This window comes from Musca vetustissima, unplaced genomic scaffold (assembly GCF_032173495.1).
Source record: "Musca vetustissima isolate MV318-11 ecotype Yass unplaced genomic scaffold, APGP_CSIRO_Mvet_v1 utg102711, whole genome shotgun sequence".
Classification (NCBI taxonomy): domain Eukaryota; kingdom Metazoa; phylum Arthropoda; class Insecta; order Diptera; family Muscidae; genus Musca; species Musca vetustissima.
The window spans coordinates 72,224-91,797 of NW_026888944.1; the positions used below are offsets into that span (position 1 = coordinate 72,224).

The 19,574-nt window shown below is 43.3% G+C and overlaps 1 protein-coding gene across 1 annotated transcript; it reads right to left on the bottom strand.

Annotated features, from left to right (window-relative positions):
- Positions 1-1,821: 1,821 nt before the first annotated feature.
- Positions 1,822-18,216, bottom strand: LOC133336740 (microtubule-associated protein futsch). Its single transcript, XM_061545019.1, has 8 exons — positions 18,085-18,216; positions 17,782-17,940; positions 14,102-14,227; positions 13,914-14,033; positions 13,463-13,854; positions 13,200-13,400; positions 3,877-13,141; positions 1,822-3,285 (listed from the first exon to the last, which is right to left on the bottom strand). The coding sequence occupies exons 1-8, from the start codon at positions 18,202-18,204 to the stop codon at positions 1,822-1,824; spliced, it is 11,847 nt and encodes a 3,948-aa protein (XP_061401003.1). The 5' UTR covers positions 18,205-18,216.
- Between the last annotated feature and the right edge of the window lie 1,358 nt (positions 18,217-19,574).

The window sequence follows — 19,574 nt, forward strand, 5'->3', positions numbered from 1 at the left end:
AAGTTGTGAGTATGAATATCCTACTTTCTTCAAAGCCCTAACAAACGAACGATGTCATAAAATCGGTAGTGAAGAGATTACGGGGTAACAGCAGGGGAGGTGCAATGGAGGTGAAGAAGAAAATCGGCAGCTTAAATATCGTATATATTTATATTGTGCGGGTGAATATGTTTCAAGAGCAAATTGCAAGCAATATATGGTTCCTGAAAAATTCGATCCTCACTTTTCTATAGAAAAAACAGACCTCAGGGGACCTAAGGATCATTTTTCTATAGAAAACAGACCTTAGGGGACCTGAGGATAATTTTTCCACAGAAAAACAGACCTCAGGGGACCTGACGGATAATTTTTCTATAGAAAAACAGACCTCCTGACGGATAATTTTTCTATAGAAAAACATACCTCAGGGGACCTGACGGATAATTTTTTTATAGAAAAACATACCTCAGGGGACCTGACGGATAATTTTTCTATAGAAAAACATACCTCAGGAGACCTGACGGATAATTTTTCTATAGAAAAACATACCTCAGGAGACCTGACGGATAATTTTTCTATAGAAAAACAGACCTCAGGAGGCCTGAGAATTTTTTCTATAGAAAAACAGACCTCAGGAGGCCTGAAAATTTTTTCTATAGAAAAACATAGCTCAGGGGACCTGAGGATAATTTTTCTATGGAAAAACATAGCTCAGGGGACCTGAGGATAATTTTTCTATAGAAAAACATAGCTCAGGGGACCTGAGGATAATTTTTCTATAGAAAAACATAGCTCAGGGGACCCGAGGATAATTTTTCTATAGAAAAACATAACTCGAGGGACCTGAGGATAATTTTTCTATAGAAAAACATAGCTCAGAGGACCTGTGGATAATTTTTCTATAAAAAAACATACCTCAGGGGCCCTGAGGATAATTTTTCTATAGAAAAACAGACCTCAGGGGGCCTGGCGGATAATTTTTCTATAGAAAAACAGACCTCAGGGGACCCGAGGATAATTTTTCTATAGAAAAACATAACTCGAGGGACCTGAGGATAATTTTTCTATAGAAAAACATAGCTCAGAGGACCTGTGGATAATTTTTCTATAGAAAAACAGACCTCAGGGGACCTGACGGATAATTTTTCTATAGAAAAACAGACCTCAGGGGACCTGACGGATAATTTTTCTATAGAAAAACATACCTCAGGGGACCTGACGGATAATTTTTCTATAGAAAAACATAGCTCAGGGGACCCGAGGATAATTTTTCTATAGAAAAACATAACTCGAGGGACCTGAGGATAATTTTTCTATAGAAAAACATAGCTCAGAGGACCTGTGGATAATTTTTCTATAGAAAAACATACCTCAGGGGACCTGACGGATAATTTTTCTATAGAAAAACAGACCTCAGGGGACCTGACGGATAATTTTTCTATAGAAAAACAGACCTCAGGGGACCTGACGGATAATTTTTCTATAGAAAAACAGACCTCAGGGGACCTGACGGATAATTTTTCTATAGAAAAACAGACCTCAGGGGACCTGACGGATAATTTTTCTATAGAAAAACAGACCTCAGGGGACCTGACGGATAATTTTTCTATAGAAAAATATAGCTCAGCGGACCTGAGGAATTTTTGTCTATATAACTACCTCAGGTTATTCGCCACCATATATTGCTTGCCTCGTATCAAAACCCTATGTTCGATCTCTTATAAGCAATGTCTTGATGAGAATATCTTCCCAAAAGCGTTTCTCCTAGATCCATTATTGAAAGCATGATAATGTTCGGATTGAGAAGAGGTGAGAGGGGACTAAGGGCCACAAGTAATTTGTTTACACATTCGGTTGATATGTGGACGATATGAAGGACGACATTGCAGTGGGGATTGTGTTGGAGACAGAAGCAATTGGTGGCAACACTGGCAATGGTTCAAGAGAAATGGTTGTTGCCGCAGGCACTGATGTTGTTGTTGCTAGGGGAGGGAAACTACCATAATTACCTGTGGTAATGGGTGCAGTCGAAATGCTGGGTAGATTCGAAATGGTGGTATCTGTTAGAGAAGTCGGCTCAATGCCAATATAAGAAGCGTAAGGCGGAATTACGGTAGCAGCTACGATAGGTTCGGTAGCTGTTACCGTAACAGCCGTCTTTGCTGTGGTCGCTGATTCCGACACCGACAATACCGTCGTTGGCAGAGAAAATGTATCTAAAGGCTTGAGCGGAGGTACCTGTTCCACTATGGGTGATCGTTGGGCACTATTGGTTGGCGGTATAGTGCTGCCATTCGAAGTAGTGGTGGTAGTGTTGGTGGAGGTGCTTGTGGCTGTTAAGCTATTCTGGGAGAGCTTCTTCTCTAATTGCTTTTCGGTTAGAACACGATCGTAAAATGTCGATGTCACTGTGGTGTGGCGTATCTCTAATTTGGCCGGTGTATATACGGGTGTATTCGAACGAGAAATACCTAATTGGCGGTACGGTGATATGGGCCGATCTAAACCAAGGCTGCCCTTGTAAGCGGCGGCGGAATCTAAGTTAGCTGTTGTTGTGTTGCTGAGTTTTTGAGTGTTGTTGTTGGAGAGAGAGGTATTTGTGTTACTGTCCTGAATTGACATTGCTGCTGTGGTTGTGGTCTCAGTGGAACCGTGTGCTGTCGTCGTCGTGGCTTGTCGGTATATTTGTTGTATTTCGACATCGATACAATCGACATCGTCATTGGTTGCAATTAGTTGGCTATCTACTTTATGAAACTTAGTTAAACTATGACTACTTGGACTTAGTGAGCTATGATTATATGGATAATATAATGAATTTGGCAATAGATTATCACGTCTTACCCTACTCTCGTTCTCTTCCCTATCCTCTTCGTTGCGACGGCGTCGCGGTGATATCTCCCGTCTCAGGTCACGATTCGAATGGTATTGCAGGGGACTGGTGGCCCTTCGGGGACTGGAAGAACGTATGGAATCCGCTGAGCCCATTGTGGTGCGCATATAGGCTGAACTTTGATCGGAAATTCGTATTGAGGGTCCGCCATAGGGATCACGTGATCGTGAACGGCTACTGTGACGTGATCTCAAATCGTCGTATGATGATTTTTTACTAGCAAAATAATTTGAATCGGAACACAGGGAATCGATGTACTGAAGGCATCGTTCGGTGCGATAGGGTTTCTCCTCACACAGGCTGTCGATGGATTTAATGGTTGATCGGATGGATGTTAGCTGATCGTTGATGTTTTCTCCCGTACGCAAGGGGACACCCGTGTGGGTGCCTTTGCGGCGAAGTGGTGATGTTTCCTAAAAGAAAAAAGAGCAACATAGAGAGAGTGTTAGGTTATGGATCTTAGATCTATAGAAAAAAGTCGTCAGGTCCCCTCAGGTCTATTTTTCTATAGAAAAATTATGCGTCAGGTCCCCTGAGGTCTGTTTTTCTATAGAAAAATTATCGTCAGGTCCCCTGAGGTCTGGTTTTCTATAAAAATTATCGTCAGGTCTCCTGAGGTCTGTTTTTCTATAGAAAAAAGTTCTTCAGGTCTCCTGAGGTCTGTTTTTCTATAGAAAAAAGTTCTTCAGGTCTCCTGAGGTCTGTTTTTCTATAGAAAAAAGTTCGTCAGGTCTCCTGAGGTCTGTTTTTCTATAGAAAAAAGTTCGTCAGGTCTCCTGAGGTCTGTTTTTCTATAGAAAAAAGTTCGTCAGGTCTCCTGAGGTCTGTTTTTCTATAGAAAAAAGTTCGTCAGGTCTCCTGAGGTCTGTTTTTCTATAGAAAAAAGTTCGTCAGGTCTCCTGAGGTCTTTTTTCTATAGAAAAAATATCCTCAGGTCCTCTGAGGTCTGTTTTTCTATATGTCCTCCGATTACTGTATAGAATCATTTGTGTCTCCATACTCACCCTCATTAAACGAATTCCCATTACACCAAGGCCTTCCTGCACCGAACTGGCTAAATGCGGTGGCACCGATGATAGTGTTGACGTTGCGCCAGTCGTATCTGTAATTGATTTCTTTAAAATACGTTGCAAAATATTAGAATTTTCTTCTAATATTTGAATCACATCACTACTATTGGTGCTAACCATGGATTCTGTGTCGTGACGTGTCCTCGATTGTTGCTGTTGTTGGTGGTGTTGCGGCAGCTGCTCATCATCGTCATGAAATCGTATCGTTTTGTTGGGGCAAGTTGCAGCATCTCCGGTACATTGAGCTACTGCAACTTTGGGTGATGGCGATCGATGGCTGCTCAAATTACGCTTGGCCGATTCTGCCGACGATGAACGAGTAGCGCGAAATTCCTCAAACGACAGCGAGGGTGATATAATGTCCTTCAATTTTTGATTGAATTCTTTATAGTTTTTCTGCATTTTAAAATCGAATCGTTGTTCCCTTTCCAATGCCTCTAGGCGGGCTTCCAACTGTTCAGCAGTTGGTAGACCGCTTGGGCTGCTGGGTTCATTTACCTGCTGAGCGGCGGCAGCGGCTGCATCCCTTTCTTTGCTAGCCGGTGATTTCGAGCGGGATTTCAGGGCGGAGGGTGAAGGGGTGCGACCTTCCTCCAGCATTTTCATGCGATGTTCCAACTCTCCGGTTGTTGGTATATCGTCGGGACTGGGATCGAGTAACATTTCCAGGGGATGTATGGGTTCACGTTTGGGTTCATTTTTTGTTCTAGGCCTTGATTTGCGATGTAGATCCATGGCACGAAAACGATATTCGAGATCTTCGGTTGTGGGCTTCGCGGCGGTACTGTGATGATGTTGGGGACTTTCTACAGATCGAACAGGTGATTGGTGTTCCTTCTTCTTGGCTGGTGATGAACTGCAATGGCAATGGTGATCACAGCATTCAGGAGCTTCGGCAAATCTGACAGGAGATTGATGTTTCTTGGAATGTTGTTGTTGCTGATGTTGACTCTGCGAGGAAGAACAACGTTCGGAGCCAGGAGTTTCTCCACTACCCACCCCAGGTATATCATCGAGACCCTTACCCTCACACAGATCCAAGAAACGATTTAAATCCTTTTCATGCGACAGGGAGTATTGCAGTTTAATTTTCCTTTCAATTTCCGTTAGACGTTGTTCCACATCGATTTTCTCCACATCTTCGAGCATTTTGATTTGTCGTTCCAGCGAACGGAAACGTGATTCCAACTCTCGAGTTGAGGGTAAATAGACTGTCTTCTTGCGTAAATGATGCTTGACGGGATCTTTACCCCAATCGAAATCTTCCTCCGGGGGTTTTGTGGAGGATTTTTTCTTAGGCGATGATTCAGTGCTGGTGGCGCCCAACGTCGCTTCTTCTTTGGCCGTCTTTGAAAGCTGCATTATTTCTTTGGTTAAATCGGACATTTCTTGGGCCGATTTTGGATCTTTGGCTCCCACATCTTCGGGTTTAATTTGTCCACGTTCGAGTAGTTGCTTTTCGAGGGCCTGGAATAAATCTTCTAATTCTTCAGTGTTGGCGCGGGTTAGGCGTCGTACCTTAACAGCTTTGGGTTCATTGTCGAGTAGTAATACTAGGGTTTTCTTATTCACCTCAACGGGTACCATTTGGGTACCGTGGAGATGTCCCAGGGCCCTGTCGGAGATTTGTGCTTTATCTTCTTGCAAGGATTTCTTGGGGATTTCTTTTATGGGAAGTTCCGTTTTCGAAGTTTCTTTGATATCTGTTTTTTCTTCTTGAGTGGAGGCTTCTTTTTTAGTTTCCTTGGGAGCTTCTTGCATTTCCTTTTCCTTAGCCTTTTGAACTTCGGTTTCTTTGACTGTTTTATTTTCCACCTCCTTTTCTTCTTTGGTTGCTTCCTTTTTGGGTTCTACTGCCTTTTCTTCTTCGGGCTTTGCTTCGTTTTGATTTTTGATGACTTCCTTGGGCCCATGGGTTTCAGGGATCTTAATGGGCTTCGAATGCTTTATGTGTTCCTCCAAAATTTGAAGACGTCTATCGAAGTCATTATCCTTGTTTGATCTTTCCAATTTTTCCGCCATTGCCTTTTCCTCCATGTTTGATATTTCCAATTTTTCTGCCATTGCCTTATCGAGAGGTTCGGAAGGAACTTCTTTTTTATCCAGAGGTTCAGGCCTTAATTCTTCGGTTTTCACTTCCTTTGCTGCTTCTGGGGTTGGTTTTTCCTCTTTTTTCTCTTCGGACTTTTCCTCTTCTTCTTTGGGTATTTCCTGTTTTGAGGCATCACCTTCCTCTATTAAAACATCTTTTTCGGATTCCCTGATTTCTGCAGATTCCTGTGGAGCCACATCCTCACTTGCCACCTTAGTATCTTCAGGGATTACAATTTCATCCTCTCCCTCATCTTTTTGCGGGACATTATCCGCCTCCTGTTGTACATTTTCCTGGGATGATTCAGGCGGAGCACCCAGTTCCCTTGTCATCTCAACAACAGGCGTAGCTGTCGAGGCAATTATCCTTTGGGAATTTTTCAGCTGCTCCTCCAAAATCAACAGCCTTCGACTGAGTTCCTCGGCTCGTGTCAGCGATTGTGTGGCCGCCTTTCCCAACTCCTCCTTACTCAGGGTCATATGAATATTTATACTTATATTTATGGGACTTTGGAAGTCCTGTTCCTGCAGCTCGCCATAATTGTTGTAACGCACCAACTCCTTACCCGTGACATTAACCGAATCGGCCCTTATCTCCAAGTCCATTTGTGAAGAACTCAGTTCAGCGGAGTTCTCAAGGTTTTTATTTTGCGATTCTGTGGTGGTCGTGGTGGTTTTGAATTTCGATCCCGCACTCAATTGTCGTTCCAATTCTAAGACGCGTGACTCCAATTTACCCACATGCCGTATTGTGGCCGGTATTGGTTTTATGGGTTGATAGTGGCGTTGCTGATGTTGCCGACTGGTCGATGCCACTTCGGAATCACTTGCACGACGTTGCTTCAATAGAGTTCGGTTCAATTGCTCTTCCAAGAATAGTAAACGATTCTCAAGATCGGCTCTTGAGGGTAAATCGGAAAAACGACGAACCATTTTGCGACCGGATGGGTGCAATAGTTCGTAGCGTTTTTCCGAAAGGTTATTAGCGTGAGCGTTCGCATGTGTTTCCGAAGTTTCATCGGTTTTGGATTTGCGCAGCATTGCTGGCGTTTTGCGATTCGGATTTATGGAGCTGGGCTTAATGTTTTCGCCATTGGGCGTGGGACCCATTTTGGCCTGCAGCTCTTCGATGAGAGCTGAACGAGTACTGGGTTCTTGACTGGGACTTGATTGTTCTGTCTCAGACCAGTCTTTGGGTGGAGTTGGAGGTGTCGGTATGGACTTGGGGCTTTCGCTTGGTTTCGGTTTCTTCGGCTTCGCATCCGAGGATATTGTCTTGTCGCTTTGCAGTTTTTCAAAACGCCTCTCCAGAGAATCGGTTGAGGGTGGCGAGGTTTTTGGTTTCACCTGGGAATCCTGCATGGAATCTTTGCGTGAACTCATGCGTCTCTTTAGGACCTCATAACGTTTTTCCAAGTCTTCAGTGGATGGTGGCTCCGAGGAACGTCGACTGCCAGGAGCTGAAGTGTTAGCATCTGAGGTTTTTGCTGCAGCTTTCTTTGCCGATTCATCCGCTGCCTTTGCTTTCGCTTTGGAGCTTGTCTCCCCAGCCGTACGGCGAGTACTGTGAGATTTCATTGTCTCCATAACATTTGTGGCCATTTTGTGAGACTTCTCCTCGGGGGTTTGTGAAGAGCCTTTCATGGCCTCAATAACATCGGATTTGATTTTTTGTGATCTCTTTTGTTTGGCCTCCTCCTCCTTTGTTGGTGACGGGCGAGTTTTGCTGGGTTTCTCAGAGGCATCCTCCTTACGTTTCACCGAAGATTTCATGGTCTCCATAACATTGGTGGCCATTTTGTGGGACCGCTGTTTCTGGGACTCTTCATGGGGTTTCATGGCCTCAATAACATCCGCTTTTATTTTATTGGTTCTCTTGACCTTCTCCTGGGTGTGTTGTGCGGATGATTTCATGGCAGCCATAACATTTGAAGCCATTTTACCCTCTCCAGCGGAGGAGTGATCAGACTTCATTGCCGATATGACCTCAGCTTTAATTTTATTCGAACGTTTACGTTTCTCACTATCTTCCGAAGGCTGAGAGGAGAGGGATTTTTGTGATTTACTAGCAGCTTCTGGTGTTGGTGGTTGTTCTTCAGGTGTGGTAGCCGATTTCATAGAGGCAATAATGCCAGCCTTGATTTTATCTGATCGACTGAGTTTTTTGGCCGCTTCCTCTGTGGGAGTTTCGGCTTTTGGTTCCTCAGGAGTGCTGCCAGATTTCATGGATGCAATAATACCCGCCTTTATTTTATCTGATCTGGTTAGACTTTTACTAACATCCTTTGTGGGTGTTGGAGTTTCGGGTTCCGGTTCATCTGGGGTTGTGCCAGATTTCATGGAGGCAATTATGCCAGCCTTCATTTTATCCGACCTGCTCAGCTTTTTCGCCGCTTCTTCAATGGGTGTTTTGGGTTCTGGTTCCTCAGGAGTGCTTCCAGATTTCATGGAGGCAATAATACCTGCCTTGATTTTATCTGATCTGCTGAGTTTCTTCGCGGATTCATCTGTCGGGGTTTCGGCTGTTGGCTCATCTGGGGTACTGCCAGATTTCATGGAGGCAATTATGCCAGCCTTGATTTTATCTGACCGACTTTGCCGGCGCTGTATTTCTTCTGTGGGTGTTTGTGGCACGGGTTCATCAGGTGTCGTGGCCGATTTCATGGAGGCAATAATTCCCGCCTTGATTTTCTCCGATCTACTTTGTTTCCTCTGTAACTCTTCTGTGGGTGTTTGGGCCACGTGTTCTTCGGGTGTTGTGGCCGATTTCATCGAAGCAATTATCCCTGCCTTAATTCTATCTGACCTGCTAGGTTTTTGTGTCGATTCCTCTGTAGGTGTCTCCGGTTCTGGTTCCTCGGGAGTGCCTGCAGACTTCATGGAGGCAATTATGCCAGCCTTGATTTTATCTGATCGACTTTGTTTCCTCTGTAGCTCTTCCGTGGGAGTTTGGGCCGTGGGCTCATCAGGAGTTGTGGCCGATTTCATAGAGGCAATAATTCCAGCCTTTATTTTCTCAGATCTGCTAAGTTTCCGTGTCGGCTCTTCTGTGGAGGTTTGAGCGGCCGGTTCATCAGGTGTCGTGGCCGATTTCATGGAAGCTATAATGCCAGCCTTGATTTTATCTGATCTGCTGGAGGATTTCATGGCAGCCATAACATTGCTGGCCATTTTGCTGCTCGAAGCTTCTAAAACTTCTTCTTTCTCCGAAGTTTCTTCCTCTCCCGCTGACTTCATTGCCGCAATCATATCGGCTTTGATTTTATCTGAACGCTGTTGCTTTGCGGAACTTGATTTCATGGCATCCATAACACTGGAAGCCATAGATTCTTTCTTAGCTCGGGTGGACCTCTCCGGGGAAGCTTCTTCACCCTCTGTGTGCCGAGCGCTGGAGGATTTCATAGCCTTCATAACATTGGCGGCCATGCTACTTTGTGACCTCGTGGCACCTTCTTCGGGTGAGGGTAAAGCGGATGCAGACTTCATTGCCTCCAGAACATCAAGTTTTAGTTTGTCGGAACGTCGCTTACGTTCCGCTTCCTTTTCAGCATCATCCGCTTTGGTTTTTTTCATTGCCTCCCGAACATTGGCCGCCATACGCTGATGCCTTGATGTTTCATCCTCATCATCGGAGGCAAAAGCGGAGCCAGACCCCTTCATTGCCTCTATGACATGGGCCTTGATTCGTTGGGATCGGGCAATATCTTCGACCGTCTCTTCTTCTTCGGCGCCAGCTTCACTTCCATCCTCCTCCACTTCCATTTGTTGTTGCTGCTGCTGTTGTTGTTCATCTAATTCCGAATAGCCATCGGGACTTTGCCGATCATCATATTCCACGGGTCTGTAACGTGGTGTGGACTCCTCCAAAGGATCTTCACTGGCCTCAGATCGTGTTATGCTCATTTGTTTTTCCAAAGCCTCAAAACGTTTCTCCAATTCCTCTGTTGAAGGAGGAGATTTCCGTGAAGCCTTAGAGGAACGGCGTGTAGATCTGTCCTCCAGTTCTCGGTCATCGGTGCTGTGAGATTGCCTTCGTGAGTAAACCGATAATTGGGATTGTCTTCGGGAAGTGGTGGCTTGTTCAGAGGGTCTGCGAGAGATCTTAAGATCTGATTGTCTTCTCGATTGTTGAGGTTCTTCTTCCTGCTCCTCTTCTGCGATTTCTTCCTCAACTTCTTGTTCTTCTTCTGCTTCCAGTTCTGGTTCGGAATCCTCCACGGGAGTATCATGTCCCGAAACCGTTATCGATCTCTCCTCCTCATCGGAGAGAGCCTCACGACTTTGAGCAATATCGGAATCCCTTTCACTGAACTCATTTTCGGTATCGGGAGGTTCCTTCTTCCTCTGTCGGGTACTTGACTTAGGAACACTACTTGAAGCCACACTGGCTCTTCCATCAGCCAGATCTTCTTCCTCTCCCTCCTCCTCGCCTAATTCCTCTTCTTCGACATTATCTTGTTCTTCGGCATAATCACTTTCACGATCCGATTGTTTACCCTGAGATTGAACATCATCACGTGAGCTGTCACTTTGCCTGGTATTGCTTGTTTGTTGTGAGCGTTTTGCGTTGTCTCGTGTTGAATCACGTTGTGGATTTTCCCTGGATTGTGATGGTGGTTGAGGTGGTGGTGATTTTTTTGAGCTTCGTCCCTTTTCCGAATCACTAACCTCTGCGATTTGTTTGCTACGATCACGGATCATATTTTCAAAACGTTCTTCTAAATCGGCAGTTGATGGTATAACCGGTTTTCGTTGTACATCGTTGAGTTCATCAGGCTTGGTGGTGCTAGATGCAGGAGCAGGATGAGGTCTATCAAATGATTTGGAATGAGTTTTGTAATGACTTTCAAGTCGGGAAAGTCTTTCCACATGATAGGGTCGGGAACTATTTGAATCCTCATACAACGAAGAGAGTTTCTCTTCGTCAAGAGAAATGCGATTCGTGTGATGATACGATCGAGAGAGTTCAGGATCCTTGAGATGACCCGTGGAGGATATTGAGTTTCGGGAGTGAGTATATTTTTCATGAGGGTACGATCGATATTTGTACGTTTCACTGGGTTCATATTTCCGCTCATCCTCTTCTCCTCGCTTATAAAGATTTTCTCTTGACCGAGACTCTTCGGATTCTCTGCTCTTTGTTTCGAGAGAGGGGATGTGATACCTTGGCTGATAGAAGCTCTCTTTTGGTTTTGTGGACTCTTCTCCAATGGGGTTTTCATAAGACCTCGATTTTGGTTCACTCTGCTCCAGTGTGTATTTGGGGAAATGAGGCATTTGGAAATGCTCTCTCTGTATGCCTTCTCCTTGCTCCCGAGTAATTGACTTTGGTTCCTCATCATGATCTCTCCTACCATTTATGGGATATGATCGATATTTTTCCTGCTCCTCCTTCTCCTCAGTTTCCTTTTTGCCATACTTCGTATTGACTTCCATACTCATCCTCTTCTCCAAGGCCTGATAACGTTCTTCAATTTCCATGGTAGTTGAGCGTGTCAAAGTAAGCCGCCTAGGATCACGACGTTTGGCAGCCGCTGAACTCACATAAGCCGGAGGCTTTGCGGGTTCCTGAGTTAACTCTGCCCTTTGTAATGTACTGGAGATTTCTGTTTTGGCCTCAGCAATACAGGCCGCGGAAGATTTCTCTGAATAATCCACCAAAAGATCCATGCGACGACTTTGAAGTTCATTACTCTCCTCTCCCTTTTTGGGTTCTTCATCATTTACTCCCGATTTCTTGTCATCCTTATAGGCATCCCTTATGGAATCCTCTTCATTGAGGGAATACATCAACTCCAACTTCGTGGGCCTTTCACTGCTATTGACCCTTTCGAAATATTCATTTGTAACACCTTCATCACTGACTCCGAAAGATTTCCTCTCCTCCTCAGCATCTCCGTCATTGCTGCCCAAAGAGTTAAGGGATTCCACTTTGGCACTAGGAGGGTTAGCCAAAACCTTGGATATTGCTAAGATATCCACCACATCGGTAATGGGTGGTGTTAGATGGCGTATATCCTTTGAGCTGGGAGCCATGATATCCGTTTCAATGAGCAATGGTTCCACCTTGGGCGCCACATCCGGTAAATCTTCATTGGCCAATGGCGAATAGGGAGCACCATTCAATTTTCCCATTTGCAGTTGGTCACTTTCTGTGGCACTATTTTCCGCTTCTTCCTCCTCTTCTTCGTGTTCATCGAACTTTTTGGAGAGCTCCAAATATGATTCTGGCAAACTGGGTTTCTTGGCCAACTCTTCATCGGCACTGTGGCTGGGTGAATCCGTGGTCATAAGAACAAAAGGGATTTCACTATTCGATGGTGCCCAGGATTTGGGTCTTTGGCGATCTCCAGCATCCCCAATTGATTCCGTGGCCAATTTACGTTGCTTTATTAAAGCCGCCTTGGAGGCATATTTACGAGCACTCTTCGACGGGGGATTCTCATCATCACAGAGACTGGTATCCGAACTCGAGGCAGCCTTATCATCATCTTCACTTTCCTCACTGTACGAAGAGGAGTCACTTTTGCCCAAACGTTTTGTGCGTATTTTTTGCGATTTGAGCCCATCGATACTACCCGAGCTAAGCATTGCAGCTCTCTCTGCACGAATTTCCTTCCATGTTAGGCTGTCACGCCTTCGCTTGGGATCTGTGACATTGTCCCGCCATTGTATGGTTTCACCACGACGCAATTGCCGATTGAGTGGCTTGTTGTCCTGCAGCACAGCCGGTAGAGAGGGTTTTCGGGCTGGTGGTATGGCACCGGGTGGTGGTCCGGTACGACGTCCTCTATTTGTCACAATTGCCGGGCGGCCAGAAAGTAACTGATTAACCGGTATGGTGGCAGCACTATTGGCCGTAGTCTGGCGGGCAGTTGAACAGGCAGTGGTTAGGATAATATGGGCCTGCTTTTGGCGTTCGCGTAATCGATCATATTGCTTTTTCAGTAGGGAGATGTCGAGGGCAATTCGATCTTTGCTTTCTGCGGCCTGTTTTGCTGAGGTCTGGCCCTGAGAACCTCTGCGTCCCCAGGGTATGCCCCAAACCGTTGCCACAGCCAGACGAGAATCTTCATCCATGTCCGGTTCTTCGTCGTCATAATAAAGGCTGAAAAGGAAATAAATTTAGAACTTCATCCTGAGCTCCCACCAATCTTCATACTCACTTCAAACCCTGTTTATTTTTCAATGGCGATACACTGTACAGATGTTTATCCCTTAGCTTCTGGATATCTTGAATAGGTCCCAATTGAACAACCTTTTCAATCAAGCCATTGGAATCAATCAAATGGCCATTGAGCAACTCACTTGAAAATGAACCCATTTTGCCATAAAAATCATCGGCGCTACGGGTGCTTAGGACTCGGCTGAAACAGAACAGAAATAAAAATTATTAAAACCCCCGATTAAAACCTCCTCAAATACTCACTCTTCCAACAGGCTCCACAAAGCCAAGGCGGTGCGCAGCAGCACATCACTGCCCTCAATTAAGACCAAATCCCAAACCCGTAAAACACATGACATGGGTAGGCAAGTGCAGAACATTGTCAAAAACCATTGCATGGTGAATACATTTGTCAGCGGTGGTTCATAGGCATTCTCTACGGGACCTTGCAGCTTTTGCAAGTGCCTAGCCAAGCGTGGCAATTTTGTCTGCATTAATTCACGAAATACTGCCATATCGGCCTGCAGACCACCCATCGAACCACAAAAATAACCGGGAGGTAAGATACCCTCTACCAAATAAATCATCACTTTCATTGACTCCGTTTCATCTTTGTCCATTACTTGCAGAATAAGGGCGCCCAACATATTGAAACCCTAGGGGAAAACAAATAATTATTAACATATATATTATTATAGTGCTGAGGAACCCTTACCTGACAGTAGCCCACTTCTGGATTATAGCGAGCATAGCCGAGCAGTATACGTTTCAATTTTGCCTGATTGATATCACCAGCCGGCCCAGTACACAAGGTCGAACCGGTGCGATGAAGATCCTGAAATAAATATTAGAATTAAGTAATGCCGTATTGTAAATTGGATTTTTATTAAATATGTGTCTTACCTTAACAATTTGTATACCCAGTTCCTCGTCATCTTCTCGCCACTTTTCACAAAAACATTTCTCCTCTTCCTTGGTCCAGTCAACATTTTTCGATTTCAAATATTTATCGGCCAGAGAAAGCCAGAGCTGAAATAAATGTTAAACAAATGGAATCAATATAAAACATGTTTAAACGATGCTAGGAAATTTGGCGCCCAAGGGTTATTAAATATATAATCAGAAGTATCGAAATATTGATTTTGGCGTCTTCAAAAACATCCATGCAGAGTTACATACTCTGATCATTTTTAGTAGCTGATTGTTATGTGTAAGAATCTCTATATGATCGATTGGATCAAATGGAACTAGGTGAACGAGAACCAATAAAGAAAGACTGAAGAAAAAGAAATTAGATAGGGAAAAAAAGTTCGCTCTGAAATTATTCAACGTTATCAACAGGGGAATATCAATCTCGAACTAATTTCTGAAACAGGCGCGGAATCAAACTCAATTCCGAGTCTGAACATGAGGATAAGTCTAACACAACCGTCTTAAAATGCCGAAGGAGCGAGGAGACTGATAAGATTATTAAGGAAGAGAACAAGGATATTGTCAAGGCGAAAACTGACCAGGATAGTTCAAAGGGATAATAGCTAACATTAAAGCGATGCTTAGGAGGATATGTCTGCTTTTCATCCACTTCCTCGGAAGTATCGAAGAGGATTATGTCTCCGGAAAATTAGACGAACACCAAACTTGCAAATAAGAAAAAGAGTTTCCCGTCGGAAATATAGAGAGAAGGTACAGCCTACCCGAAGTCAAAGGAGATTGTCACGAGGAGTCGCCATCTTACGCAAAGGTTACCAGGGGCGCTACATAGACGAGATCCAGTGGTCGACGAGAATACTGCGTCTAGGAAACTGAAGAAGGAGATACATAGGGAGGTAGATGATACGATTAGCATATAAGATCATGGATAACCTGCTGCAAATGTTATCTATTGATCTGGATAGCTGCAAACTCAAATGGAGTTTATCTAATGATTGAATTTGAGTCATAAAAGTGAATAGAAGCCCGGAGAAAATTCATAGCAGGTATTGTCACCCAGTGGAGACTATCAAACTCAAACTGGGGAGGAAAAGATATGTTCCTCAAATATTAAAGGCAATAGGATGGGACAGAACACATGCTCGAAGTTTTTGGTCTACATAACAAGACATAGCTGGTAATGCTCGAAGTTTTTGGTCTACATAACAAGACATAGCTGGTAATGTCGAGCTTACCGGACTTCACGTAAAAGAACAGCAACATTTGGTAAGAAGCCGTCAGCGTATGCAGAGGTTGGTAGGAAGCGCTACAGAGACGATATCTGGTACGCAGTGATCGACGAGAATGTTGCGTCTGAGAAATTAAAACAGGAGACCCATTAGGAGGTGAGGGATGCGGTCAGCAATAATAACATGGAGCAACTGCTGTAAATGGGGTATACATTTATCTGGATAGGAGACTATCTTGGAAAGGAGAAAGGAGACTATCTTGAATTTGAGTCATCAAAGAGAATCCCTAAGAAAATCAGTAGCAGGTATAGTCCCCATAATGACACAATAAACTCAAGCTGGTAAAGAAACGAGACATTCTTTAATTAAAAAAAAAGACAAGAGGTTGGGACAGAACGCGTGCTCGAAGTTTTTGATTTACATAACAAGACACTTCTGGTGATGACGGGAATCACAAAAGAGCTAACCGAACTTCACGTAAGACGGAGAGAGCAGCTACATTTGATAAGGAGCCGTCAGCTTAAGAAAAGGTTGCCATGAAGCGGTACAGAGGCCAGCTGTGCTATGTAGAGAACGACGGAAATAAATAATCTGGGAAAATGAATAGGAGATCCATAAGAAGGTGACGGATGCGGTCAGCAATAAGATCATGGATTGGATAGCTGCAAATCCAAAGGGGACTATCGAATGCTTAAATTTAAATCATCAATGACCATAGAAGCTGAAAACCTGGTTACAGTACACATAGTGTGTTGAGGATCTGGAAGGAGCAGCTTGCAAAAATTCTGCTATCAAATAGTGGCGATGAAGAAGATACCCCAGAATCAATAAAGATGACGGTATAGAGTGTATACCACCTAGCCAAGATGAGGCCAGCGTAGCAATCAATCGTCTGAAAAATAATAAATTCCCGGTGGTCAGATGCTGATCTGGAGCATGTACCAACTGATTAGTACAATTTGGCTAGAGGAATGTATGTCCAATGATTGGAACCATCCTAGGTCCCATGTGCGAAACGAAAACAAGACGATATGTACCAACTATAGAGTGCAATCCAGCGTGTGAACGACTGAAGCCAATGATATTATTGGATCTTTCGAATGCTGCTTTAGAGCTGGCAAATCCACCATATCCCAATTATTCATACAGCATCCTGGTAAAGACCCACGAAAAATACATCGAAACATTCCATCTATTCGTCGACTACAAAGTCGCATTCGACAGCCCTATCAGCTCAAAGGTGTTTAAAGCCATGTCTGCGTTCATCATTCCTACAAAATTATTACGGCTATGCAGGTTAACTTTAAGTGGCACAAGATCAGCAGTTAAAGACGGAAAGGATCTATCTACCGAACGAGGATTCATACAAGGTGACAGTTTGTCGTGTAACCTGTTTAACATTCAGCTGGAAAATGTCATACGAGATGCAAAGGTGAACAGAAATAACACTCTGTACACCAAACAGCACATGTTACTCACCTACGCCGATGATATCGACATAATGGGTCGAACATTGCGAGCGGTAACAGCCACCTTCGAACGAATTGAGAAAGAGTCTGCTAAAGTGCGTCAGGCAGTAAATGATGAGAAGACTAAGCTGATGGTGTCATCTAGCAAGACTTCCAGCACACTCGGACCAACTGTGGAACTTGAGAACTACAGCTTCGAGGTAGTCAAAGATGTTATATACCTCGATACCGCCTTAATAAAACTAATGACATCAGTTTTGAAATTCGGAGAAGGATAGGAAGGATTGGGAACAGATGCTACTATGGTCTGAGTTAGTAATTTAGGAACAAAGCCACCTCTCGCTAGATCAAACTCACACTCTACAAGACGCTGATATTAACCGTGTGGATCTAAATCATGAGTACTTGCGCAAGCAGATGAGTCACGTCTTTTAGTGTTTGAGAGAGAAATTCATTGAAAGATATATTCGGACATTGACCTAGTCAGACGTATCGAGCTGCAGCAACTATGATGGCTAGGGTATGTTGTGGGAATGAATGATGATGCCCCAGCTAAAAAGGCATATAAAAGCGAGCTAAATGATGGTTCACGCAGAAGGGGAAGGCCACGAATCCGATGGAAAGATCAATTAGAAGACAACATCTCGAAAAATGGTCTTTCAAATTGAAAATGCTGTACACAAGACCGATGTGCCTGACAATATTTTTTAAGCACGGTTTATGAAGCAAATATTCTGTCTCGAGCCAGCTAAGTAAGTAATAAAAAAGTGATAATTTTTAAAAGGAACATTTTCCATTTTCTAAATTGATTGAGAATTTTATTCAGATCAGAAATGACATCTTATGCAAATATTTCGAGATGTTGCAACCGGAATAACAAATGTAATATACCCTCCACCTTATGGTGGAATCAATAAAAAGTAATAATTCCAAATCAATTATTTCTCAAACTTACCTTCCTGCGAAATTCCGGTGGTATGCCACCCGGTAGACGTGCTACCAGTTTCATCGCATGCAACCATTGTTTATAATCTGAGGTGGACTCATCATCATCCGGTTGGCTGACATTGCTGCTACTGCTGTTGCTGATTTTATTCGAGTTTGTTGTATCTTCCTGACGTTGCATTTTGACGTTGTTACGGTACTTATCACAGTTGTTGCTGTTGATGCTTCCGCTACTGCTCCTCTTCTTACTGCTGCTGCTATCGTCGTCGTCGTCGTTGTTATTGTTATTATTGTTGTTGTAATTATTTATTGCCGTACTAGTACCACCGTTCCTATTGCTATTCCATTTGGGTTGTGACGCCGTGGTCGTCGTTGTTGTTATGGTCGATGAGTGTAACGCTTTCGGTGGAGGTGGTGTGAGACTGAAACGCATCTTTGGATGAACATCGTCTGTGTGATGATGATTTCAATTGTTCGTTTTGTTTGATTTTCAGTAGAGAGAGATATCACAAACATAACACATACATACACACACATAAAGAAAATGATATAAAAATGAAAAAAATAAGAAAATAATTGCAATTAATTTGACAACAAATTGTTGATTTTTAGTTAGTATTTCGGGTTTTTGGGTGTAATTGGTTTTGTCTGTAACGCAGGTGTATTAACTCATTGTAGGAAGCAAGCCTACTGGCTGCTGCTGTTGTACGCCTCTTGTATTCGGATGTGTGTAGGATGGTTAAACACATATATTTTGTAATATTTTTTTTTGCTTGTCTAACACCACTTTCCGCTTGCACTAGATTTTTGTCTAATATATTACATTTGATTAGTATTTGTTCATATACAAATAAAATAATAACGTATTTTTCAGATGTTGTAATTTTTTCTGATTGTGTAAGTGTTTTTGTTTATTTATGTAAAATTTCATATATTAAAAAAATTGAAATAAAGTTTGGCAAACCAAGAACTTAAGTGTCATCTGTTAACCTACCAATTTCGAAAACATTGGTAGGAAATATTAAAATAGTTTTCGCTTGAAAGAGTTTAAGACGAGATTTAAAGGAACTAAATTGTTAAACAGGCTTTCTTTTACCGCCCCAATAGTTCACAGTAAAAATACATCGGTCTGCCCTATCTTATTCCCCAGGAAGAGGCAATTTGTATTGAAAAATCTAAAAGTCCAAATCGACTTTTGATCTTTGAGGAAGTCACAAAGCAGCAGTAGCCGATTGATTACCGAACAATTCAAGTCCGGTGGTTAGATTCTGGTCAGGAGCATGCACCAGCTCATTTGTACAAATTGGCTAGAGGAATGTATGCCCAATGATTGGAACCTCAGCATCCTGTGTCCCGTGCACAAAAAAGGAGACAAGACGATATGTGTCAACTATAGAGGAATAAGTCTGCTTCCCACCACATATAAAGTGCTACCGCCCCAATAGTTCACAGTAAAAATAAATCGGTCTGCCCTATCTTATTCCCCAGGAAGAGGCAATTTGTATTGAAAAATCTAAAAGTCCAAATCGACTTTTGATCTTTTGAGGAAGTCACAAAGTCGACTTTTCAAGATCGACTTTCGATTTTCTTCATAAATTCTTGGATTATTACCACAAAGTCCAAGTTGCCCTAAAATTACGCATTCCCAAACTTTATTTTATCTGGCAGAAATTCATATGAAAAATCAAAAGTCGACATTTTCAGTCAAATGCCACAGTCGAAAAGTCTAAAAATCGACTTTTTGGTCAGTGGCAAAAATTGAAAAGTCGTCTTTTTCACTCGACTACGTATCCCTAGTCGAAG